This window comes from Osmia bicornis, chromosome 2 (genome assembly GCF_907164935.1).
Source record: "Osmia bicornis bicornis chromosome 2, iOsmBic2.1, whole genome shotgun sequence".
In the NCBI taxonomy this organism is placed as follows: domain Eukaryota; kingdom Metazoa; phylum Arthropoda; class Insecta; order Hymenoptera; family Megachilidae; genus Osmia; species Osmia bicornis.
In genome coordinates, this window is record NC_060217.1 from 12,156,495 (window position 1) to 12,180,920 (window position 24,426).

Below are 24,426 nucleotides of genomic sequence, written 5' to 3' on the forward strand. Positions count from 1 at the left end.
TTGGTGAATATTACACATTTATTTTTCACGATAATTATATAACTCTGATTGTTGTCTATTGAATTAAGATGCTGTAATTAGATGACAAATATCACAGAATCATAAAAAAATATACACAACAAAGATGGTATTTTTATATGTTACATAATAAGAAAAAAAATAATTTGTGCAAGGAAATGTTACAGTACACGTGTTTTGGTACGATTATGACTTATTTAATTAGATTTTAACCATTATGCATTCTAATAAAATATTTATATTGAAAGAATATCACAATGGCAGAGATAAGAGGGAAACTTGTTTTTAATAGGAGGGTTATTAGGTTCTTTAAAAAACAACAGTAATATTACTCTTTAAACATACATTTATTAAAACTAAAAAATGGAAAATAAATTGCAATATTTAAAAGAAATGCATCAGACAATGTGGATTTATAACTTATTGCAATGCATACGTTTGTACACTTGTATTCTATTTCACCCCTACAGATGAAAAATTATATAAAAATGCATCAGAGGATATTGGTATTTCGACCCTTTTTATGATTTCCGAAGAATATTTTTTTACAATTCGTTACTAATAGAGTGAAAAAATGCAATTAATTTAATAAACATTCTAATATAATAGTTTTTTTTTACATGAAGAAGACAACGGCGAACAATGTGTATTAACTCAAACGTTTCATAGATTTTATAATTCATTTTTTTTTTACTCAAAATTTCTGTTATTTCTCTTACATGTTATAATTTGTTACATTATGCTACGTAACGGCAGAGTAAGTTGTTGGCATAAAATATATTTAAGTGAAAAAGTAACTTTCGTTGTAGCATGTATCCAATGAAACGATAATGCTCGAAATGCAGAAAGAAAATACAAAAACAAATGATTCTAGAACAAATATTTTAACGCACAGGCAAAAACTTAGTCTCTATGTCTTTATCTTCTGTTTTAAAGTACAACTGTTCCTAAGCATTCTGCTTTTTTCGATTATTCAATCGGTACATTATAGTCGTGTTATTTGCAATTCGAACCGCAATGTATAACACAATTAATATCGTGATTGAATTGTAATGTTGCCAAACGTTAATTACTGTACGAAATTCAGTCTTTGTACGGGATTTCACTCAATTACATGCCCATGCCTCCCATACCACCCATACCACCCATTCCACCCATTCCACCACCGCCCATTGGCATCTGAGGTTCTTCTTTCGGCAATTCAGCCACTACCGCTTCCGCCGTCGTAAGTAACGACGCAACACCCGCAGCATCGGTAAGCGCTGTACGGACTACCTTAGTTGGGTCAATGATACCTTTTTCAATCATATCAACATATTCATCATTCAGTGCATCATAACCGAGATTGCTTTCACTGACTTTCGCTACCACAACACTAGCGTCCACTCCTGCATTCTGAGCAATCTGCAAACACGGCATACGTAATGCACTTGCCACTATCTTAATACCTGTTTCTTGATCACTATTTAATGCTTTCATACTACGAAGGGCTGGAATACATCTCAAAAGGGCGGTTCCACCTAAAAAAACAAAGATATTAAAATTTTAATTGTTACATAAAATTATTCTACTTTCAGATGTACTTTTCGAGAAAAGAAATATTTACCTCCAGGAACAATGCCTTCTTCCACTGCAGCACGAGTAGCATTAAGAGCATCGTGAACGCGATCTTTCTTTTCATTAACTTCCACTTCGCTGCTTCCGCCGACTCTTAAAACTGCAACTCCTGATGCCAATCTTGCCAAACGCTCTTGTAATTTTTCTTTTTCATAATCAGATGTTGTATTGGCAATCTGATCTCTAATTACATCTGCTCTGTGTTCAATATCATTTTTCTTGCCTTTGCCTTTCAGAAGGAGCGTATCATCTTTTGTAATTACAACTTCTCCTACTTCACCCAAATCAGATAACTGTACATTTTCTATCTTAACGAGATTCGCATCATCGCCAAACACGATTCCTCCAGTTGCGATAGCCATATCTTGAAGCGTCGCCTTTCTATTATCTCCAAAACCAGGGGCTTTAACTGCAGCTACTTGCAAACCGATTTTCAATCTGTTCACTACAAGCGTCGATAAAGCCTCTCCATCAATATCTTCTGCTATGATAACAAGTGGTTTTCTCTGTGAGTTTGCTAATTCTAATGCAGGAATGATGGACTGTACGGAGGATATCTTTTTTTCGCTATAAAGTAACAGTGCATCCTGGAATTCAACTTTTGCTCCTTTACTAGAGTTTATGAAGTAGGGAGATATGTAGCCCCTATCAAATTTCATGCCTTCTATAACTTCTAGTTCATCGTATAATGTTTTACCATCTTTTACAGTGATCACCCCTTCTTTTCCAACTTTTTTCATAGCATCAGAAATAAGATTACCAATGGCTTTATCACCATTGGCTGAAATAGTTGCTACTTGTGCAATTTCCTCTGGTGTTGTCACCGGTTTACTCAATGCCTTCAATTCATCTTTGACTTTATCAACAGCCAACATAACACCTACAATACATTTATTATTTGGTAAGAAAAACATTTTATGATAAAAATGTAAGAACAATTCATATATATATATTTTTTGTTACATTTACCTCTTCTTATTTCTACAGGATTGGCACCTTTACTAATTTTTTCAAAACCATCTTTAGCAATGGCTCTAGCCAAAACTGTCGCTGTAGTTGTCCCATCGCCTGCTTCTTCATTTGTGTTATTTGCTACATCTTGCACCAGTTTTGCTCCAATATTTTGAAACTTATCCTTTAGTTCCACTCCCTTAGCTACCGTGACACCATCTTTGGTAATTTTTGGACTTCCCCAACTTTGTTCTAAGATAACATTACGTCCCTTTGGACCCATCGTTACTGCAACAGCATCCGCTAGTATATCTACACCTTGTAACATAAGAGCCCTAACTTCTGATCCAAAACGGACATCTTTAGCGTATGAACGGGCTTGTAGTTGCCGCAAAGCTGTGCTACGCAAAACAGTTGGTAATCTATGCATCTGAAAAGAAAAAGAAATAATTGTTTTATACAAATAATTATTTCGAAATATTTAAAAATGCATAAATATTAATTTGATATAAATGATCGTAACATTGAAAAATTAAAACGATGGTTTTCGTAAGCAGACATGGTTATGTAAACTACCGCGTGGATAATGAACAGATAACGTTTGGCGTCAATTAATTTAAACAACTTAAAAAATGTTTTTCTTGAAGATTAAAAAAATTATTTCTTTGCTTTTCTTCCATTTTTTTTTACATCATACATGATTTACAGCGCGATATTACATATATCTTACATTGCCGGTTTGCTTGAGAATAAATGATAAAATAAAAGGTAATTACAGCACAAAATATCTAAGAAATTTAAACAAACTAAAACGATCAAAAATAATTTTAACCGAACGTACAATCATGAGCACATTTTTCTCGTTTTTTATTCAATATCTTTGGTTATACTTTTAGAAGCATGCAACATCTTTAAAAGAACACGAAGTCTTAATTTATCAAAGGAACAAATTGCAATGTAAGATTATTTTGATAAAAGAATGCATTAACATATAATAATAAAGAATATAAAATGAGCATAGGAAAGGTAAGTTACTTCAGACACAATTTAGCCGGTTAATAATATTAATCAATTGATATACACTTTACACGAGAAGAACGAGCAAAATTTTCGGAGGAACATTTACCTTTATTTAATGGAAAAGGAAAAGTTGTTGGTTAAGATATTCTAGTCACAAAAGTAATTGAAAATCGTCGCAGCGTGATCACACGTTGTCTTGCCAGCAGAATGAAATGTGCGAGAACTTGCGCTATCACATGGGATTGCTCCCCTCTCTCTTCTTCTCATTCTAACCTAACCCCAAATGGTATTTGATTATGAAACTTATCAAAATTCTCGATAAATTTAAATGAAATAAAGTAGGAAATTAGATGAAAATTTCATAGCTAGTTTTATTATTTTTTACGTAACATTTGATACATCAATCCCATCGTTACATTATTTTCTTGGTAAAGAATTATGTTTCTAGAATGTACGAGAACAAGTGTGATGCAATCGTTTAGCTTACACCAATCACCTTCGTTGATATACCGGCGATTCATTCTTAACCATGCTGCTTTTTAATCTTAAAACCGGTATTATCGACCTATGACCAAATATAAAACGATTTGAATTTTACCAAGGAATATACATTCGTTTTCTATTAAAATATTGAAAGCATTTTATTCATTTCAAATTCTCATTTAGGAAATTTAACTTTGCGCCATTATAAGTTTTATTTTCTTCCTTTTTCATTCTTTTGTCTTACTTATTTGGATAAACAATTTGACGAATGTAATATAAAATTAGATTGAGCAAGAACCTTTTTTTTTGATTACAGAGTACAATATACATATATAGTCTAAATATAGAGGTTAATATTTCATGATATTTTTAATATTCTCTGATAGGTCTTATCATTGATAGATTTGTTATTGAGACGTAAATTCAAATAACATTATCATCCAACAAATAGATCAAGCTTTATTTTATGTTATAGTTTATTAGTAACTTAATTCAAGAACTTCTAGAATAAAACAGTTTGTAATAGATATACAGAATTCAAGTAAAACTCGGTGATAATTTGTTTCCCAAATTTATAGACTTCAATAGAAGATATTGAGTAAGAATTATAAAATCTGTAAGAGGTAAAATAGATATTATCTTTCTTTATTCATAATTATTTGGTTTTATTTGTCACAGTAATTTTATTGATTCGAAACAAAAATGATTTACAATAGTATCCACGTGGTCAAAGAAATTCGAGCGTCATCTTGTGGCAGACTTCGACCGCATGTGAATAAATACTTTTTACGTAACCAATAGACTGAATTCTTGTTCGAATCGATGAACGCATGGCGGGGCAGGAATAGAGAGTGGGAGAGTCGGAATCTTCGAGAAAAGCAGAGCGGCGCTCGTCTTTACCGTATAGGTTGCACAACGTGCTCGACCACGTTTGCCGGATAGATCGTTTTAATTCGTACATTTGATAACACGTATTAAAGCAATGGTAAGAATACATAATTTTTGATATTTTAAATTATTTATATATTTTAAATTATGTATAGAATAATAAGTTATCTTTGCAACATTTCTCAAATATTTTTTAAGATAACCTTCAAGGAAATTATTAACTAAATAGATATATTTTCTATATTAAACTTGTTAAGTTTAAATTTATAGATGATATATGTAAATGTGTTCATGATATATGTTTACGATACAATGTTCTTTTGTTTAAAGTAGTAATTTCAATGTTCTTTTGTTTTATAATCTTTATTCCATGGCCGGTGTCGAATATTTTTTGTTTAAAAAAAAAGAGACAAATGATTGTAAAACAGTCGATAAAACAAAAAACAAGAAATTCATTTTATAAAATTGTGTTTCTTGTTATTAATTTGTTGCTTGCTGTTGTATAATTTCTTTCAATTCAGCACGTTTGACCGATTTTAAATATTACGAAAAGCTACACAGAATTGCACCATGCAGGATCTCAAAGTAATTAATTTTCAAAAGATGTGATTCAAGCACATATTGACTACATTTAATTGTAATTTCTATATTTTCTGATATTTTTGTTTTCATTTGAATATTTCTAGGCTGCAGTCAGTGCCATTAAAAGGCTTGTACCTCTCTTCGATAGAGTTCTTATACAAAGAGCAGAAGCTGCAACAAAAACAAAAGGTGGTATTGTCTTACCAGAAAAGGCTCAAGCTAAAGTTTTACAAGGAACAGTTGTAGCAATAGGACCAGGACAACGAAATGAGGTATGCAATAAACATTTTACATAGATAAAAATAATAAAAATGACATCATAAAAGTAATAACTATTGTTTATTTTTTAGAAAGGAGAACATATTCCTCTAACTATCAAAGTTGGTGATGTTGTTTTACTGCCAGAATATGGTGGAACCAAGGTGGAATTAGAAGAAAATAAAGAATTGCATTTATTCCGCGAATCGGATATATTGGCAAAATTGGAAGTTTAAATTTCTGTTAGGTTTAAGTTTATAATTTTCCAAATGCTACAAATTGTTCCCTAAGAAATCCAGAGATAAAAAATAAGATGCTAGTTAATCTTATGTATAGTTTAGTGTTTATCTTTGAGTCATAAAATTGTATTATTCTTACTGTGTCTCTTGTTTAATGTAAGTATCATGATTTCATATTTACATACATACAAAAGAAAGAATAAAACATTCGTTGTTTATATAATTTCTTAACATATTGTTTTTAATTCTGTTCTTTTCAATCTTAATGATCTGTTCAAATGAAATAGAATAAAGCACATTGATATTAACATAATAATAATTATTGCATTTGTTATATTTACATTTATATTTGATAAAAAGGACATGTATTTTAATAATAAAATTTATTATTTCTAATGTAGTCTCTAATAGTGATACAGTCTGATTATTTTAATTTTATACTCTTCTTAACACTTGCTTTAATACCAGATATTTCTCCAGCATAACGTGTCACTTCTTTCCTTACTTCTCTTACCTGTAAAATAAATAATTATATTTAAAAACTATCATTATATTAAGCAATGATAAAAATGATATAAATACGTACAGCTCCTTTTCTACGAATTTTAGCTTTGCGATATTTGTTTCTATGTTTCACTCTGGGATTGCGTTGTTCTTTTTTACGATGCGGTGTTAAACCTTTATTCTTTGCTATTTGATATGTAATTGCCCTCTTTTTTTGACTTTCAATTGCAGAATCAATCATTTTAATATCCTTCACTTGGTTTTCTTCTGCCACATCTTCATCATTCTCTAAATTCTCTTCACTTACAGATTCTGTTTCTTCTATTTCAAATTCAGGTTCGGCTTCGGATTCGAATTCAGGTACAGACGAAGATTTAATTTTGTTTGCAGATTTCTTTGGATATTTTGATTTTTCCTTGTAACTATTATTCGTTTTCTGTTCATTATCGTTTATTTCAGCACCATTAAATATATTGTATAAAGGTTTGCCTTGCTTTTGTGCCTTTAATATCTCTTGCACTTCCTGCATCAGATTTCCTTGCCCTGATTCTAACTGATTTAATAATTGACGATACTGAGCTAAACGTTTTATAACTGGATGAGAATTTACAGGTAACCTTTTAGCTTTGAGCATTAAGTAAAACGAAATATTGATACAGTAATTTAATAAAAGGTGATATTTTGTCTTTATGAAAGAAACAGCAGGACAACTGGGAAGTAAATCCTTATTGACCAATCTCATAAATGGTGTTAGCGTGTCCCTTACTTCTCCCATACGATCTAAATAACATAAATTTATTCAATTTAACTTACTTAATTGTAATTTATGAACTTTAGCAATTATTAATTGTACATATATACCTTTAAAATCATTTACAAGAGCCACAAATTCAGGACTTTCCTTCTGCATTAATGCTTGTTTCTGTCTTTTACTAAGTTTACTAAAATCACTTTTAACAAGCTGTTTAGTATCCTCATGAATTTCTTGATCATCACTTTTTTTAGACTGTACAAAATCTAATCCAAAATCAGCATCATCTAGTTGTTCTGCCAGTCTCCTTTGGATATTTCTAGCTTCTTGCTCTTCCAGTTCAGCTTCAGCTAAATCTTTCTGAGTAATGCTGGCAAAATCAGCATCAACATAATCTGTGGAATAATAAGCTTTCTTCTTTTTACCCCAAGCCTTTTCATTTGGCAAATCAAAATCATTGTCCAATCCTTCGATATCAGATTCCATAGAATCTGTTTGCGCTTCATCTTCGCTATTAACTTGATCCTTTCCATTATCATCATTTAACTTATACACTTCATAATCACTGTCATAACTTTCTGAAGAATGTCTAGATCGTACATCCTGAAGTAATTTCCGTTCATTTTCTGAATATTCTTCCTCAGAATCTGTAACCTCATTCATATTTACATCCTCTAAATCCTCAGGTTCATAGTGCATTTCTGCTAATTTTGTCCTATTAAAAATAAATTATAAGAAGCAAATATAATTACATATAATATAAGTAAAATATACTCCAGAATTATGTTATATTTTTATTTTCAAATTAAAATTATATATACAGCTGGGGTAACATTTCCATAATCTTGTACTATTTTACAAATATTTCACCTTTTTCGGATTTTCATCTTTCCTTGCTAAATAAGTGTTACTACTATAACTTTAAATCCAAGTATAATTAACTTTACAGCATTCTAAACAATCAATAAACAATGCAAATAACACAAAACACGAGGGGTCAAAAATTCATGAATCCAATTCATGAAGTCATGATGTGAGCCGAAACTTTTTAGTAATTTTTTATAATAAACAGATTTTGTGATAACTGATAACTGTGATTGATTGGAAATCGCTGGTGATTTACAAATATATCATTTTCATTGTTTGCGATTGAATAATTTCTTAATTATTTACAAGTTTGTTTTATAATAAATAATTGTAGTGCGCATGCGCTACAGATCCGGTCGTACCCATCACTACCTCGAACAAGCGAGTTTCACGATTTGTTCGTTTTTCGTTCTTATATTTCGCTATTGGTGTCATTGGCGCAAAGGGGTCCCTAACACCCCACGATAAAATCAGGTCCGTATGAAGAGGGCACAACCAGTATAATTTTTTTCCAGAGTTTATTTAATTTATTTCATTAATTTTTTTTGCTTAATAAATAAGATCAATGAAGGAGAATAACATTTTTAATTATATCCCTCTTCTGGGTCTCAGCCGAGGACCCCATTTATTTTACTTTCTCCAGTTATTTATATAATTTTATCCCTCATTATAGGCTAAGGCCATCTCAGTATCCCTTACATCCCTGCATTCCTTCCATCCCTCGTTACGTTATATCTCTGCATTCTTTCCATCCCTACATTCTTTTCATCCGTACATTCCTTTCATCCCTACATTCTTTTCATTCCCATATTCTTTTCATCCCTACATCCCTTATAATAAATATATTATAAAGACTGCTTCGAGAAAAGGTAAGTAAAGGTAAGATAGTTCCTTTTTTCGCCGCCAGAGGGCGCTGATTCGACGTCGAATTTTTAGTTCACATTTTTGCCGCTAGAGGGCCAAAATTCTAACCTGATATAGTTCCTTTTTTCGCCACCAGATGGCGCTGATTCGACATCGACATTTTAGTTCGCATTTTTGCCGCTAGAGGGCCAAAATTCTAACCTGATATAGTTCCTTTTTTCGCCACCAGATGGCGCTGATTCGACATCGAAATTTTAATTCACATTTTTGCCGCTAGAGGGCCAAAATTCTAACCTGATATAGTTCCTTTTTTCGCCACCAGAGGGCGCTGATTCGACATCGAAATTTTAGTTCACATTTTTGCCGCTAGAGGGCCAAAATTCTAACCTGATATAGTTCCTTTTTTCGCCACCAGAGGGCGCTGATTCGACATCGAAATTTTAGTTCACATTTTTGCCGCTAGAGGGCCAAAATTCTGACATGATTTAGTTCCTTTTTTCGCTACCAGGGGGCGCAAAATTTCGATGTCGAATCAGCACCCTCTGGCGGCGAAAAAGGGAACTAAATTTGTTTAAAATCGCAGGCCTTCTAGCCGCAAAAATTTCAACTCAATTTCAGAGAGGTACTGGGATGTATGGAATGCAGGATTATAAGTGATACAAGGATATAAAGGATACAGGCATGTGAGGGATGCAGGGATGTAGAGATATGATGAATGCAGGAATGTAAGGAAAGCAGAGATGTAAGGAATGCAGAGATGTAAGGGATGAAGAGATGAAAAGAATGTAGGGATTAAAAGAATGCAGGGATGTAAGTGATGAAGAGATGTAAGGAAGGTCCGGATGTAAAGGATAAAGATATGTAAGGGATGCAGGGATATACAGAAAGCAGTGATATAAGGGATGCAGGGATATAAAGAAAGCAGGGATGCTGGAATGTAAGGGATGGAGATGCTGATTTTGACTGAATTCTGAGAAAAACAGAATCATAGGAAGTAAAAATTGTAACTTTTCAGTTGTCAATTGACCTGGGTGCCTGGGATCCCCGAATCGTGTCCTCTCGAAAATAGGAACTCGTCCAGTCTTTTTGTATCTGTAATCACTGCTGCCGTCGATGCTGCGGCGCAACGGAGGGCGATAATGGCTGTCAGAGCATTGATACCTACTGCGCGGTCGGCCAAAGGACTAGTTGGATTATGGGGCGAGAAAGGAATCCTCGCTGCTGGCAGGACAGGGGCTGTATGCAACGTCGAAAGGTGATGTCGATTATACAAGTTTTGAGAAAACTAGTAGTGGTAATTGTTTAACGTAGATTATTGGTTATGTAATCATGTCCTAACCTATAAAAGTATCGAGTATTCTATATATTTACAAATATTATGAAATATTATGAATGTAGCCAACGTCGACACGGACATCAATGGCTACCGGATATCAGGGAATTCGAGTCGTTGCAGACTGAGAAAATATATTATGGCGTCGAGGACGAATGGATAGCACCGATGATGAGGGATGACGTACAGAAACAACCAGGAATAAAAAACATCTCGTTTAATTTCGGCCCGCAACATCCAGCGGCTCACGGTGTGCTGCGATTGATCCTCGAGATAGAGGGTGAAAAAGTGGTACGTGCTGATCCTCACATAGGTCTGTTGCATCGAGGTACGGAGAAACTGATCGAATATAAAACGTACATGCAAGCTTTGCCATATTTCGATCGTTTGGACTATGTCTCGATGATGTGCAACGAACAATGTTTCTCCTTGGCCATTGAAAAGTTACTGAACATAGAGGTGCCGTTAAGAGCAAAGTATATTAGAAGTAAGTATTCGAACAAGTTACTTTACCTGTTCGTTTCCTACTTATTTTTCTTCTTTTATAGCAATGTTTGGCGAAATAACGAGAATCTTGAATCACATTATGGGAGTGGGAACCCACGCTCTCGACATAGGAGCTCTGACACCGTTCTTCTGGTTGTTCGAGGAGCGAGAAAAGTTGATGGAATTTTATGAACGCGTGAGCGGCGCGCGTATGCACGCAGCATACGTACGTCCCGGCGGTGTTTCCTTGGATCTGCCGTTGGGCTTGATGGACGACATATACCAATGGTGTTCTCAGTACGGAGAACGATTGGACGAAACGGAGGATCTGCTGACGTCGAACAGAATATGGGTGGGACGTACGCGAGACATAGGAGTAATATCAGCGGAGGACGCGTTAAACTGGGGATTTAGCGGGGTGATGCTGCGAGGTTCAGGGATCAAATGGGATATCAGGAAAGCGGCGCCCTACGACGCGTACGACCTCGTCGACTTCGACGTACCGATCGGTGTCAACGGAGACTGCTACGACAGGCGAGTGAAGGAAAAAAAAAACATTCTGATACCTATTTGACGTTGAATTTGTCGACCGCATTTAGCAGCATTCTAACCGATCGTTAATGGATTTTTTTTAGGTATCTAATCCGTATTGCGGAGATGCGTGAATCTCTGAAAATCATTTATCAGTGTCTGAATCAAATGCCCGAAGGCGAAGTGAGAATAGATGACGCGAAGATCGTGCCGCCGAGACGAGAAGAAATGAAGACCAGTATGGAGGCGTTGATTCATCACTTCAAGCTGTTCACTCAAGGTTTCCAAGTGCCGCCTGGTTCTACCTACACCGCGATCGAGGCCCCGAAGGGTGAATTTGGCGTTTACCTCGTGAGCGACGGTACCAGCAAACCTTACAGATGCAAGATCAAAGCACCTGGTTTCGCTCACCTGGCTGCTCTCCGTCACATAGGTCCATCCTGTATGCTTGCCGATATCGTTGCCATCATCGGTACCCTGGATGTGGTGTTCGGTGAAATCGATAGATAATTCTTTTGCGCGTTTTAGAGCAAGTTAATCTAATCGTCTCCGTTCTATAGTACCGGTATACATCGTGTTTTCCATGTTCATACGATTTTCTCGTATGCGAGGATGTACGCGTTAGATGAAACATACAAATAAAATGGATTCTTCGCTAATTTAAAAAAGAAAATACAAGTGTTGGCATTCGTTTATTTTCCTTTCTATCAGAAATTCGGTCGCGAGAATGAATTACCGGACGATGGAAAAGTCGTGTTAGACGAAGTCCGGTTGGTGTTTGTCCAACAACGAGTTGGCCCTTGTCGAAGGCTATAGAGGTAAATACCACGGGCGACGATGTTGCGTAATATTTACACAATCACGAATCTGCAACTAATCCGAATGTAACCTGTCCAAGATATCAAGGAAACGTCTTTTCGTGACGCGAGATTACAGAGATTACCTTCCAATTAAAGGGTCAAGGTTCTGGTAATCCGTAATCTCGTCGTGTCCGGAGCAAGGACAGCGCGATTCATTATACAATTAATTGATAGCAATTATGTACTCGTTCGCGCCAACAAACGCGTCGTTTTACTCCTCCTTTTTCCTCATTCCCCTTTCCGCTCATCCGCCATTGACGCATCGCGTTCGCTCGCAACACTGTTGAACGAGTTATTTTTTTCTCTAATTGTAAGTAACGTGAATCATTTGATTACGTTTTTGTCCCCTCCTTTTCGGTAGGTAATCGATCGATCGATCGATCGGACAATAATTACCTGGTTGCCTAGGTACGCTGATTAAGTCCCGAATTGAAGAATACATTCGGGGGCCAGTAATCAGAGTCGCTGAAATCTTCTTTTTCTTTAGACGCAGTATTTTTCTCTGCGTAATCCTCGCAAAAATAAACAGTAGATCCGTTTGTTTAAATAAATAAAAAATGAGGTAACGAGTAACATGGATAAGTTGAGGTTGTTGTCGGCAGCGGTGGCGGCGGTGTAGAAGGTTGTCAGGGGCATGTAAGAGCGGGGATTAAATGGGTGTGAGAAGCAGGTGGTAGGAGGCGTACGAAGCGATGGAGAAGAGTATGGATGGACAGGGCGAGACGATGTATACACGGGAGCGAGAAAGAAAAGTTGAATCGTTATATTGGTGGGGATCGTGAGCATAAGGTAAAAGGTGTAAAGATGGAAAGGAGAAGAAGGCGAATGGTAAGGGTGGGGCGAATCTGTGTGTAACGTAATGTAATGGAATGGAAGGAAGGAGCGCGATGGAAGCGAGTAACGGAGGAACGAAGGAACGTAGGAACGTAGGAACGGAGAAGTGGAAAAGAAGGAACGCGAGTGGGGTAATAATAAATCGTTCACCTGAATCGCGTGCTCACCCGTTCACGATGCAGTCGAACGGGAAGAGAGTCGCGTTCGTTCGGTCGTTGCCGCAGTGTTTCGGTTGATCTCGTAGCGATCGATTCGCTACGTTCCGTTTCTCTCGATCGGTATCTCCGCTTCGACGCGCGCGATCGATCCGCTTTGGCCTGGCGTTTGATGCGATCGAAAACGCGAGTTTTTCTCGTAGGAACCCGGGAAGATTTTGATCGCGTGTTTTTTATTTATTTTTTTTTTTTTTTTATTCGTCAAGTTAGACGCGCGCACGCGCTACACGGTTGCCTCGAAAAGGTTCGAAGAGTTAGCGCGCAACTTGTTGCCCGTCGAGCCGACGGAACAAGGAGTGGTCGTGATCGTGATCGTGTTTCGCGATCGGTACCCGTCCGTCGAACGAATCAATAAAGAGGAAATTTGTTTTACGGAGAAAGGTAAATCGGCTAGCGTGTAACCGTAGTATCGTTGCTTCGTTGTCGACGCATCGCCAGTGGCACACTTGTCGCTTGGAAAGCAGTATAGACTTTCTCCTTCTCGTTCGTCGCACGACCGCGACGTCTTTCGTCTCCTTTTCCTCGTCATCTTTTCTTTCTTACTCTTCTTCTTCTTAGGAGAGACTCGCGGTTGGAACGTACGACAGGGTCGATTGGCTTAACTACGAGGAGAAGGAGAACGACGAAGAATAGGGAGAAAGAAAGGTGAACGATTTGTAGAAAAAGTATCGCTGGTAGAGCGGTGACAAAAGCGATACGTGGTTCGGTCAACCGTGGAAGGCGCGGAGGCACGAATTAAGAGAGAAAATAAGAGAAAGAGAAGGAAAAGGAGGAGAGGGGACAGGTGAGCGCGTGTGCGCGCGCGCGACCGTTTAAAAGGAAGAGGGAAACGCTGGGCAATCAAAGAAAGAGAAAGAAGAAGAAGAAGAAGAATAAAGAAAAGAGCGTTCGTATCAGCGTAGATCCACGGTGACCGATCAAGATGAGGGTGCATCGTGGGATTTGCGCGAAACTTCAGGGAGGCTTCCTGCGACGATGGTGTAAGTATGAAAGGAGGCGAGCGCCGTTCGTTAGGCAGCCAGGGTGCGCGTTAACGAGGTCGTTAAGCACGTTACCGGCGACGGAGAATCGGCGCTCACGCTCTGCTACTTTCTTAATTCGATTCGAACGACGTGTCATCTGGTACGTTAACTCGATGAATCATCTCCGAACGATTCGATGCGACGATGCACGATGCGACGACGCGTCGCGTCGCGTCGTTTTGCATTCGACGCTCGGTCGATCGGTGTCATCGTTGCTTTTCGAACGCGCCGATCTATCGATCCGGCCGTCGAGAATGCGAGCATTCTCGAGCATAACCGCCTCGATACTTTCACTGAAAAACGGCGGCGAGTATACTCGTTGTCGGCGCTGACCCGCGAGCGGAAGGTAAGCAATGGATTTTCTCTCGTTCAGCAGCGTTACGCGCAGGTATCGGTAAAAAAAGCGCTGGCGACGAGTCTGAACGAGAGCCTGGAAAATTCCGGGAAGAAAACGATGGAGGACGAGACGGAACGTGGTGCGGGCGAGGCGAGGCGACGCGACGGCTCGATCAAAGTCGAAGTCGATATCGAGCGGAAAAAATGGATTAAAATAAAGGTTGAAATCCGGACAGGGACAAGTTCTTAGCCGGAGAACCGATAGCCGCGATCTCGTAATCGTACAGCCTGGGGATATTATTCGCGCGTCAGAAAGTGAACTTTGCTACCATTACAAAGAGCGGTCGAGAGGGGATGATACCTGCCGATTCCGGGATCGTCGTTGGGTTCTTTTTCTAGCCGATTACGCAACATTTCGAACGAGTCCTTCAACTGGACGCGCAGGTTGCCGTTGACCGATTCGCGTTCGACTCTTGGTTACGCGCGAAACTTTCCGAGTAAGAGCAGGAAGCACGGTCTTATATAATGGCGAGTAATTGCCGACAAGTACGCATAGGTTGGTACTCTAACGGGTGGAAGGTTTCGCTGATTCGAGGGAAAACGTCCTCCTTAGCGATCACGATTCGAGAGCGACCGACGAAAGATGGAGGATGAAAAGAAAGAAGCGTCAAGTTTTCGATCAAAGTTCCACGCACCGTGTCGTATCGCGACACGGTCGATCGAACAAACGTTGCATTCCTTTCGAGTTAATACCGAACAGAGGCGGCGGGGTCCGCGAGCGAGCGAGCGATGGCGGCCGACGGGTTTTCGACGAGCCTTCGAGGAGCTCGCGGAGAGGCGAGGCGGGTACACGGCAAATGGCTATGCCACGCTACGTTTTCGTGCGACCAGCTGTTTGCGCGTTTCTGCTTGGAAATTCGAGGATGACCTCGGTCGTTCCTGCTGGTCGAGGAGAACGGGCATCGCGAGGTCCGATGGGCGACTCGCGTCGACCGAAGGTGAACCGCTCCGATAGTACGCGACCTACGAAATTCCATCGCCTTCGGGGCTGCGAGCCTCGTTCGCTAACGACCGTGTATAATTTCTGTTTTCTTTCACGCGCTCGAGCTCGCGTATTTAACTCTTGACCGCGGTTTCGCTCCGCCGCGTTTTCAGTCGACCGCGATTCTGCTCGGTTCCCGGCGAACCGAGTCGCAACGAGATGTCTCTTTACCAGTAAAAGTAAGAGCTACGCAAATAACGGTAATTCGAACGCTAGCTGACCGGTACTCGAAACGAAGCGAAACGAGTAAACCGATTACCGGGAAAGAATAAAGAGTTTCAAGAATTTTTACGCTTACCGTAAGGTAAAGAGAAACACGAGCGATCGCGCGATTGTTCTCCAAGCAAAGTATCCGCGAGTCGCAATCGATCGCCGCGTGGATCGGTTCGCCTCGACCAGCAAGGACGTTGCCGAGTTTCGAACGTTCGTGCGCGAGCGTTGATATCTCTGCTCCGTGGCTTCGTTTCTCGAGTAGATTACGCCAGCGGAGAACTGGCACGCCGCCTCTCTTCTCCCTTCCCTCCTTATCCTACCCTACCCTTCTTACATATACATACGTCGTCGAACGAAAATTAATCGCGAACCGGCAAATTTCATCGCCTTCCGATGAAACTTTGATTTCTCAATCGGCTGATCGAGCGAATCGAGCGAATCGATCGGCGTTTGCATATAAGTAGGCGCGGTTGATCGCATTCCACGCAACGCCGCGAGGAGCGCAAATATTTTCGAAATCCTTCGAGCATCGAATGGAAAAACAATATCGGTCGCGCAACCGTCGCACGTACGCTGGAAAGTTTGACCGAGGATTCGAGGTCGCGAGAAAGATACTTGGCCCGAAGGATTTTGTAAGGTCGAGCGCGTGACGCGAACGGTTCGCCGGATCGTGCCTCGCATTTCCGATTGGCGATGGTTCGCGGATCTCCGCGACGCGACGCGACGCGACGAGGCGGACGGAATAGGTTCGCGTTTCTTGTTTCCGCTGGGAACGTTCCCTCGATTGTCCGCGGAGAAACGAGCCGACGAGTACGGGCTACGTAATTGCGCTCTCGAGTTTACGCGGTCCACGAGATCGGCGAAACGAAATCGGTGATGCGCCTCAATGGCGCTTGGAAAAGTAGGACCGCCTGTTTCGAAGGTCGTGACTCGTGCCGCGTACGTGACTTTTCAGCTACGTGACTGAAAAATCAATTAGACGTTTCCTCCATCGATCGCCGATTGTTTCGACGCGACTCGATTCTCGGCGTCGAGTTTCATTTATTTCGATCGATCGAAAAGCGGCTCGTTCCGATGCACCGACGCGCTCGCGGAAGAATCGTTCGGCGAACGATGACTGGTAAGACGCCTTCGGCCTCGCTGCTTTTTCCGCAACATTTCCGCGGAACCTCGACGGAAACTCGACGACGCGTGGGTAAAACGAAAGGGAAAACGCGATGATTCCTTCCGGTGTGCGGGCACAACGCGCAATTCGCGTCGCGGTAGAAAGCAAGGGGGACGGTGGAGAGGCGCCGGGATCGTGACCGGCGATCGGCTTTCTTTTTCAACTTGTACGTCTGTTTCTTCGCTAACCTGACCAGGACGATTCGACCTGATTTCAGGGGCAGCGGTTGCCGTTGGAGCGTTGATGATCATCGTGGCGGCAATTTTAGCGGCGGTCTTTCCGAAATTGGTCGACGTTCTGTTGAACAGGGAGATCGCGTTGCGCGATGGCGGTCGCACATTCGGATGGTGGAGGGAGCCCCCCGTTTCGCCTCAGCTGAGCGTCTACATCTACAACGTGACGAATGCCGACGGATTTTTGAACGACGCTGAGAAACCGACCCTCGAGGAGCTCGGTCCGTACGTGTACTTGCAACACTGGGAAAAGGTCGAGGTGAAATTCAACGACAACGACACGGTGTCGTACAGAGTGAAGAAGCAGTATGTCTTTTCACCGGTAAGTCTAGCTACCGTATGTATATTTCTTTCTTTCCTTCGTTTAGCCAACGTCTAGAAAAGGTGTAACGAAACGATGGAAAGATCGATGGATCGGCGGTAGTACGGGGCCCACGGGGAAAAGGGAAACGAGAAAGATAGGCGGTTTCTGGTCTCGTAAGAGGCTGCAGAGTAAGTCGTTTCGCGCGGTGTGACGCAACGCAGCTTGGTAACGATACGCGCGAGTTGAGTAAGATCGTAATAGCGGAGCAACGCGCTTCCGTGAATTAAAAGCAAAGCTAGACGGTGGCTCGACGTGGCACCGATTCGCCGAGTCTGTCCGCGCGACACCTCGTTTCCCAGAATTGTTCTTCTACCGAGCGGTAATGTGGGTCGAGCGGCAACGATCGGACCGATATCTTTGTTGCTTTCTACAAAGATGCGCGTCTCTAAACAAAAGGAAAGAAAAATAAAAAGAAAAGAAAAGGGAAAGTAAAGAGATACGCGGTGCGTAATGAAAAATTTCAGGAACTCTCGGTCGGCTCGGAGGATGATCTGGTGGTGGTGCCGAACGTGCCGATGCTTTCGGCTACCAGTCAATCGAAGCACGCGGCCCGATTTCTTCGATTGGCGATGGCCTCGATCATGGATATCCTTCGAATAAAACCGTTCGTCGAGGTATCGGTCGGTCAGCTGCTATGGGGTTACGAGGACCCGTTGCTCAAATTGGCCAAGGACGTGGTGCCGAAAGAGCAGAAGCTACCATACGACCAGTTCGGTTTGCTGTACGGTAAGAACAGCACGATGCCGGATTGGTACACCATCTTCACGGGGCAAGGGGACATCGGCAAGTACGGGGTTCTGGACAAGTGGAACGGAAAGAGCAGCCTCGGCCATTGGACCGTGCCGGAGTGCGACGGAATCGCCGGTAGCGACGGCAGTATCTTTCCTCCGCGCATCACCAAACAGACGGTCCTGAAGATATTCGACAAAGATCTCTGCCGGGCTCTACCTCTCACCTTTAAGGTAATCGACCGTCGACGTTTCGAATCACGATGATTAATCGCGAGGATCGATCGTTTCAGGAGGAGGTAACAACCGCGGGTGGTGTACCGGGATTCAGATTCGTTCCGGCGAAGGACGCGTTCGCCTCCCCGAGCAGACTGGAGTCGCAACGATGCTACTGTCCCGCAGGGCCACCCTGCGCGCCCGAAGGAACCTTCAACGTGTCCCTTTGCCAATACGATTCACCGGTTCTCATCAGTTTTCCGCATTTCTATCTCGGTAAAATCCCAGCAAAGCGTATCGGTTGACCTCGTTCTCTCTCTCTCTCTCTCTCTCTCGAAAATTCTCCCGAACTGTCGTGAGAACCGCGGTGAGAACGCTTCTTTAACCAACGGAGAGACGTTCGCTTTCGCAAACGAACAACCGACGCTGAGAATTCTCTGCCCCCTCCATCTTGGACCATTACTCTACCGTTTCTGATTTTTCAGCTGACCCACGGCTCCGAGAAGCGGTGAACGGAATATCCGCACCTGTACAAGAGAAACATCAATTCTTCATCGACGTACAGCCGAAGATGGGGGCGGCGCTGCGTGCCAAAGCGAGAGTGCAGATCAATCTAGCCGTTAGCCAAGTGCGAGACATCAAGCAAGTCGCCTCGTTCCCGGACATTATCTTCCCTATCATGTGGTTCGAAGACGTGAGTGTCTATGATCGCTTTCAGCCAACTTTTCCGTGCTCGCGTGGGCGGCGATACTTATCGCGATAATAGGGTGTAACGACGGGAAACGGTCGACGAGATAATTTAACGCGCGCGTCCTCGCGAATTCACGGAACGCGATACGAATTCTTATCCGACTTTTTCCACTCTTCCAGGGTATCGACGAGCTTCCAGAGGAGATGCGAAGCCTGATGAAGATGGCCGTGGACGTTCCTCCGGTTGCGCGAGCCGCGGTCTCCGGTGCTCTGGCAGCGATCGGAACGATCGTTCTGATAGGCGCGCTGGTGTGCTTGGCACGCGCCGCGAAACGTCAGGAGAAGCTTCACCTGAGCAACCCGTTGCCCTCGAACGCGACATCCGGGAAGAGCGGACAGTTGAATCCGGCGTTCCAAAACTCCTCGGCTTCCAAGTAGCCACCGCGCGACCGTTCGCCGTTTATCTTCGAATTTCCAGCGAGATCTTGACGCGCGGCGACCCGCCTACGCGTCGGCCGCTTCGCGGTTATCGTACGCGACGCGAATCGACGCTATTCGGGTCGACGCGTTACCTGTACAAACTAGACGGACGGGATACCAGTACGCTTCGCCGCGTAACGGTAACTCACCGGTTACGAGGACTTTTACCTCTTTTTTTTTTTTTTTCTTCTTTTTTCTCGAAGAGGTTACGCGAGACTCACCTTCGGGCGGTCGCGAGATCGGCGTCCGATTAATCGTCGGGACCGTTTTTGCGCGAAACTGTACGTACGCGCGTAGAAATGTAAAGAGGGAGTGAGAGAGAGGGGAAGAGAAACGTTAGGGGGGATGAGAGGGGGACAAATGTAGGTGAAATTTCGTGGAGAACTGTCCTCCGTATTGCGGTGGCCGACCAAAGAGTGTACGCGTCGGTGCTGGATGCTGCCGACGACGGCAGCGTCGCCGAAGAAACAATTCCGTCCAAGGATCGATCGATCGCGGCTCGTCCTGGCTGCGATCCATACCATTTTCTTATTGTTATCGGTTGTTCGTTCGTCTCTATAACTATAAGTACACATGTATGTATGTATTCCGTTGTAAACGCGTTACTCGACAGATAGATTACGATTAGATATTTAGGTGAATTTAGTTTTGTACAACGGGGCGCCGATCATTTAAACGATAGATAGCGAAATATCGTATTAGCTTGGAAGCCGTGTCGATTCGTGATGAGTAAGAATCGACGCGGCGTGGAAAGGAGAGAGGAGTGGAAGGCGTGCGAAAGAGATACGAATCTCAGCTGAACGGTTTCGCGATAAACGTCCGGCGACGAAAGAGCCTCGATTAATTGCGTGTCGAACGAAAGAAAAATGCGAGATCCACGTTTTATCTCGCTTCTTTGAAAATGTCGTACGACCTAGGTTATCAGTCATCGCGAGAACCTACTCGTGCGTGAAACGATTCCGTTTACATTTTGCGACTTTATCGCGAATCCGATTCGGTTAACCAAAGATTGCTTCGCGACCGTACGCTTTCGCGTTCGCCGCGAAACGGACGGATGAAAGGAAGGCTTTCGGAAACGGGGGGAGGGTATATCGAAATCGAAGAAACAATAAATATCTTTCAGGCGAAACAACGAAAGAAATGTTGGATTTTTTTTTCTTACAAACAACAGGCTTTCGAGATCGTGGCGGAGATCGAGACGGAGATCGTAGGCGGAGATCGAGATCGGGAGAAGAAAGCGCGTGTCTTACGGTAGGCTGAGTTCGCTGAGTTCGCTGATTTCGCTTCGATCGGTTAACGGAGTCGCTGGTTTCGATTCTACCGGTCGATCCCTCTTCAGCGCGGTGAGGAACGCGCCGAACGAGAGGATCGCCGCGACCAGACTGCACCATTGAAATCCCGCCTCGATCGCGTTCACGAGATAATGGCTATGATAGAACATCTTTTGCATCGCTTCGGGCATCTCCTCGATCCCCGAGTCCATCCAGATTAAGGGTAAGATCGAGCCGTCTTCCATGCTCCCGGAAAAAGGCACCCCGACGGCTTTCTGTACCTCTAGGTTCAATTGAAATCTCATCTTCGTATCGACGACAATGCCGAGTCGCTGAAAGGACAAACAGAAGGGAATGAAGATCGATCCTCGAATCAACCGGACGATCTAGAGGAAATCGAAAGAGAAACTTACCGGATGAAGCTCGATGTAACTCTCGTGTCGTTCTTGGTCAGGTTCTAACCCTTCGATTCTCTGGAACAACGACTCGTCGCCCGCGTAAAAGTGAGGAAAGGAGACGAGCATCGGACTTCCGAATTTACAGGCGGAAACGTTCAGCGTTCCGACCGGCGGGCATGTTCTGCGGAGCGAATCGTGCGATTCCTTCGGGCAAAAACACGAGTCTTTGTTGGTTGTCGGCGTAAAAACGTTGCTCGGTAATTTGTACCTACGATCATCGGACTGTTGAAGCGATATCTGGCTCGATCGCCGCGCGTTTCTCTCCATGATCGGTGGTAACGCGCGCGTGCATGGGTCGATTTTACGGGGAAAAGTAGAAGAGATTTTGCTCACCTTAGAGTGGGAATTCCGTTTGCGAAACCGCGACGCTCGTAGACGAGGGGTAACCGTCTGCAGGCGTCTTTCACGTAGACGTAGAGGGTGTTATTCGGCTGAGCGATCCAGTGCGGAGGAAACATGCTTCCATCGGTGCCGTATATTCTGTCGCAATGTTCGTCCTCCCATACGTGGTGGTGCTCCATACCGTTGATCCTTTGAATCATCCCGAGATTCCGGAGATCGTCGATTCCCGTGTGTATCGTGATGCGATCCGCGCTGACGCCGTTTTTCTAAAAGAAATTCAAACGATTAGAAACGAACGCGTAGCGATACGATTCAAGAACGCGACCTTGTAACTCGTTATCGTTCGGCAAACCGGCGCGGCGGCGACGTAACGCTCTGCTATATACGTACCATCGCGAGGATGCCGAATTTGTCGTAGGCAATAGGCTGCTTCGCCGGCGCGACCAGTTTGGCCATTTCGAACAGCTCGTCCTCGTATCCCCATAGGTACTCTCCGACAGTCAACTCGAGGAACGGTTTCGCGCCGACGCTCGAGAGCATCGTGGTCAACATGATCTGCATGATGTACATAAGATTACGGGATTTAGCGAGTGCCGAGATCAGCAGAACGTTCGGCACGATCACTATCTCGTCCTCCGAGAGACCGGAGATCCAACGGTAGCTCCTCTTCTCTTGATACGTGACCGTCTTGTTTTCGTGCAGCTGCACGTTTACCCGACGAAGGCTCTCCTGATAGACGAACGGGCCAACTTCTTGCACCCGTAGCCTGGTCGCGTTTCCGCTCTCGAACTCCTTCAGGTTTGTGTAGTTGAAGACGTAGACCTTGACGGTGAGATCGACCGGGGGTTGCTGCCAGTACAGAAAGGTCGGCGTCCCGTTTCTCAGTTCCAGGTTCGAGAGTATCGCGTCGTGAAACACGTTCGTGCACCAAAACAGTATGAATATCGCGACGCTGATCGACGCGGTGAACGCGTACAACCAACGGATTCGGCTGTCTCTTTTTCGTTCGAACCTCTTTCGGATCGCTACCGCTAAACTCTTCTTCTTCTTCTCCATTCTGCGAATCGCGCCAATTCTTGCCGATTTCCAATCGATCAATCGAGAACCAACTCGTTCCTATTCCCGTTCGTCCGTTTTCCACGCGTTTCCGACGATCTACTGAGCGACGAACGACGTTTCGTCGAGGACGCCCAAAAATCCCCCCACTTTACCCCCGGTTCATCGATAACCTCGCGCCAACGACAGCGATGACCCTTGCACGCTACCGAACCTTTCGGTCGCTCGCACAACCCAGGCACGATATTCCTCCTCTTCGTCTTTCATTTCCTCCCTTCCACCTTTCTTCCACTATCCACTCCTTTACTACATCTCTTATCGGTTCATCCTACCGTACGCGTTCTTTCACGATTTTTTCTCTTTTCTCTTCTCCGTGAACCGTGAATCGGCGAATTGGATCGCGTCCTCGCGTTGACGCGGTTCGCGCTCGATCACGCGCGATCATTTGGATCGATCGCCGCGAAGGGAAACCCGGTTTTTCCGTCGCGTTAAGAAGGGGGGAAGGATCGGCGACCGTGTCGGAGAAACAACGTCCGTCGCTCTTATCGGGCGTAGACGAAAAAAAACTTGGTCGAACGATCGATAACTCGACGCTACGCGACCACGCGTTTCTTCATTCGAGTCACCGAATTTCAGACGTTGTCGATCGAAGAAAGAGAGAAAGAGTGGTGGAAAGGAGAGCAACGCGGTCATTGACGATCGATCGATCGATCGTCCGTGTCTAATGATTCGAACGCGTCGCCGGCGATTCGATTTTATCGGCAATCGTTTGGTATGTTGTGACTGGCAGATGCCCTTTTCACCCGTTTCTTCTGCGTAGTCTAGTGGCCTCCTGTTTGCGGTTCGACGTTTCGCTTTTCAACGGAGACGTAACGACTCGTACGACAGATACCAGGCGCCCCCGTCCACGCTTCTTATCCGCTTCGTTACGATTGCGCGAAGGAAAAATCGCCGAGCATTTTTCTCCTTTCGTTTCGCGAGAAAGTTGAAATCTAACGAAAATTACCGACCACGCGACGTTTGTAACTACGCTTCTGTGTCTACCTACGTATAAACGCTATTTGCGTAAACTTATCTATCGTTCTTCCTTCCTGCGATAAACTCGTACGATCGCATGAGAAACGTACGCGTACGGTTGAATGAAACCCGTGTAAAAAGTAGTTGTACTAGAAATGAAAAATGTTTACTTTATTGCTGGTCGAAGGACGAGGCGTATATTCGCAATTTTGCTTCTATACTTTTTTTAACCACAATCGAGTTGTTTAGACTCGAGGGAATCTTGAATCGTAAAGCTTATCGATTATCCCGTCGTTCGTTTTTCAAATGGAAAAGTTTGCTCGTTAACAACCAGCAATCGGATCAATGTTTATCAATTTTTGCTTTTTTCATAAATAAAGAGACGGTAAGACGCAAAGATAATTCGCAGAAGAGCGCTGGTCTTCGTTCGAATTCAATTTGTTTTGATTCCATTCGATTCGATTACGATCGAAGTCAACCGTTCGACTATCG

At 43.0% G+C, this 24,426-nt stretch overlaps 6 protein-coding genes and 1 long non-coding RNA gene across 12 annotated transcripts; 3 read left to right on the forward strand and 4 right to left on the reverse strand.

Annotated features, from left to right (window-relative positions):
• Window positions 1-346: 346 nt before the first annotated feature.
• LOC114879844 (heat shock protein 60A-like) lies at window positions 347-3,837 on the reverse strand. The gene is made up of 4 exons (XM_029195174.2): window positions 3,713-3,837; window positions 2,605-3,016; window positions 1,625-2,515; window positions 347-1,538 (listed from the first exon to the last, which is right to left on the reverse strand). The coding sequence occupies exons 2-4, from the start codon at window positions 3,014-3,016 to the stop codon at window positions 1,129-1,131; spliced, it is 1,713 nt and encodes a 570-aa protein (XP_029051007.1). The 5' UTR covers window positions 3,713-3,837; the 3' UTR covers window positions 347-1,128.
• A 1,108-nt stretch (window positions 3,838-4,945) lies between these two features.
• LOC114879858 (10 kDa heat shock protein, mitochondrial) lies at window positions 4,946-6,287 on the forward strand. Its single transcript, XM_029195205.2, has 3 exons — window positions 4,946-5,074; window positions 5,664-5,831; window positions 5,910-6,287. The coding sequence occupies exons 1-3, from the start codon at window positions 5,072-5,074 to the stop codon at window positions 6,051-6,053; spliced, it is 315 nt and encodes a 104-aa protein (XP_029051038.1). The 5' UTR covers window positions 4,946-5,071; the 3' UTR covers window positions 6,054-6,287.
• A 135-nt stretch (window positions 6,288-6,422) lies between these two features.
• Window positions 6,423-8,477, reverse strand: LOC114879857 (something about silencing protein 10). Its single transcript, XM_029195204.2, has 4 exons — window positions 8,182-8,477; window positions 7,422-8,026; window positions 6,643-7,340; window positions 6,423-6,570 (listed from the first exon to the last, which is right to left on the reverse strand). The coding sequence occupies exons 1-4, from the start codon at window positions 8,196-8,198 to the stop codon at window positions 6,481-6,483; spliced, it is 1,410 nt and encodes a 469-aa protein (XP_029051037.1). The 5' UTR covers window positions 8,199-8,477; the 3' UTR covers window positions 6,423-6,480.
• A 1,452-nt stretch (window positions 8,478-9,929) lies between these two features.
• LOC114879830 (NADH-ubiquinone oxidoreductase 49 kDa subunit) lies at window positions 9,930-12,070 on the forward strand. The gene is made up of 5 exons (XM_029195150.2): window positions 9,930-9,979; window positions 10,058-10,297; window positions 10,441-10,862; window positions 10,924-11,395; window positions 11,497-12,070. The coding sequence occupies exons 1-5, from the start codon at window positions 9,945-9,947 to the stop codon at window positions 11,900-11,902; spliced, it is 1,575 nt and encodes a 524-aa protein (XP_029050983.2). The 5' UTR covers window positions 9,930-9,944; the 3' UTR covers window positions 11,903-12,070.
• Window positions 12,066-13,050, reverse strand: LOC114879842. The gene is made up of 3 exons (XR_003789997.2): window positions 12,649-13,050; window positions 12,336-12,532; window positions 12,066-12,259 (listed from the first exon to the last, which is right to left on the reverse strand). It is a non-coding gene; the product is annotated as an uncharacterized LOC114879842 (long non-coding RNA).
• A 92-nt stretch (window positions 13,051-13,142) lies between these two features.
• On the forward strand, window positions 13,143-20,927 carry LOC114879836 (scavenger receptor class B member 1). 6 transcript variants are annotated; one of them, XM_029195163.2, is made up of 7 exons: window positions 13,143-13,217; window positions 13,860-14,281; window positions 17,297-17,634; window positions 18,141-18,638; window positions 18,698-18,896; window positions 19,106-19,314; window positions 19,491-20,927. In XM_029195163.2, the coding sequence occupies exons 2-7, from the start codon at window positions 14,224-14,226 to the stop codon at window positions 19,746-19,748; spliced, it is 1,560 nt and encodes a 519-aa protein (XP_029050996.1). In that variant the 5' UTR covers window positions 13,143-13,217; window positions 13,860-14,223; the 3' UTR covers window positions 19,749-20,927. The 6 variants fall into 6 exon arrangements, with proteins under 6 accessions (XP_029050996.1, XP_029050995.1, XP_029050997.1 ...); XM_029195162.2 differs by lacking the exon at window positions 13,143-13,217 and adding an exon at window positions 13,241-13,682; XM_029195164.2 differs by lacking the exon at window positions 13,143-13,217 and adding an exon at window positions 13,241-13,682 and having other exon boundaries at window positions 13,962-14,281.
• LOC114879838 (scavenger receptor class B member 1-like) lies at window positions 20,904-23,727 on the reverse strand. The gene is made up of 4 exons (XM_029195167.2): window positions 22,252-23,727; window positions 21,853-22,127; window positions 21,475-21,727; window positions 20,904-21,393 (listed from the first exon to the last, which is right to left on the reverse strand). The coding sequence occupies exons 1-4, from the start codon at window positions 22,915-22,917 to the stop codon at window positions 21,037-21,039; spliced, it is 1,551 nt and encodes a 516-aa protein (XP_029051000.1). The 5' UTR covers window positions 22,918-23,727; the 3' UTR covers window positions 20,904-21,036.
• Between the last annotated feature and the right edge of the window lie 699 nt (window positions 23,728-24,426).

What these genes read in the sequence shown, in the direction of transcription:
- LOC114879838 (XM_029195167.2), bottom strand. Translation starts at nt 22,917, where the DNA reads ATGGAGAAGAAGAAGAAGAGTTTAGCGGTAGCGATCCGAAAGAGGTTC. An exon ending in AATTCGGCATCCTCGCGATG is followed by an intron (nt 22,128 to 22,251) that starts GTACGTATATAG and finishes AATTTCTTTTAG; the next exon opens with AAAAACGGCGTCAGCGCGGA. An exon ending in AACGGAATTCCCACTCTAAG is followed by an intron (nt 21,728 to 21,852) that starts GTGAGCAAAATC and finishes CGATGATCGTAG; the next exon opens with GTACAAATTACCGAGCAACG.
- LOC114879844 (XM_029195174.2), bottom strand. Translation starts at nt 3,016, where the DNA reads ATGCATAGATTACCAACTGTTTTGCGTAGCACAGCTTTGCGGCAACTA. An exon ending in TCCTGTAGAAATAAGAAGAG is followed by an intron (nt 2,516 to 2,604) that starts GTAAATGTAACA and finishes AATGTATTGTAG; the next exon opens with GTGTTATGTTGGCTGTTGAT. An exon ending in AGAAGGCATTGTTCCTGGAG is followed by an intron (nt 1,539 to 1,624) that starts GTAAATATTTCT and finishes TTGTTTTTTTAG; the next exon opens with GTGGAACCGCCCTTTTGAGA.
- LOC114879836 (XM_029195163.2), top strand. Translation starts at nt 14,224, where the DNA reads ATGAGGGTGCATCGTGGGATTTGCGCGAAACTTCAGGGAGGCTTCCTG. An exon ending in AGGCTTCCTGCGACGATGGT is followed by an intron (nt 14,282 to 17,296) that starts GTAAGTATGAAA and finishes ACCTGATTTCAG; the next exon opens with GGGCAGCGGTTGCCGTTGGA. An exon ending in TTTTCCGCATTTCTATCTCG is followed by an intron (nt 18,897 to 19,105) that starts GTAAAATCCCAG and finishes CTGATTTTTCAG; the next exon opens with CTGACCCACGGCTCCGAGAA.
- LOC114879858 (XM_029195205.2), top strand. An exon ending in GACCAGGACAACGAAATGAG is followed by an intron (nt 5,832 to 5,909) that starts GTATGCAATAAA and finishes TTTATTTTTTAG; the next exon opens with AAAGGAGAACATATTCCTCT.
- LOC114879830 (XM_029195150.2), top strand. Translation starts at nt 9,945, where the DNA reads ATGCAGGGATATAAAGAAAGCAGGGATGCTGGAAT. An exon ending in GAAAGCAGGGATGCTGGAAT is followed by an intron (nt 9,980 to 10,057) that starts GTAAGGGATGGA and finishes GTAACTTTTCAG; the next exon opens with TTGTCAATTGACCTGGGTGC. An exon ending in AAGAGCAAAGTATATTAGAA is followed by an intron (nt 10,863 to 10,923) that starts GTAAGTATTCGA and finishes CTTCTTTTATAG; the next exon opens with CAATGTTTGGCGAAATAACG.
- LOC114879857 (XM_029195204.2), bottom strand. An exon ending in TCTTGTAAATGATTTTAAAG is followed by an intron (nt 7,341 to 7,421) that starts GTATATATGTAC and finishes TATGTTATTTAG; the next exon opens with ATCGTATGGGAGAAGTAAGG. An exon ending in AAATTCGTAGAAAAGGAGCT is followed by an intron (nt 6,571 to 6,642) that starts GTACGTATTTAT and finishes TTTATTTTACAG; the next exon opens with GTAAGAGAAGTAAGGAAAGA.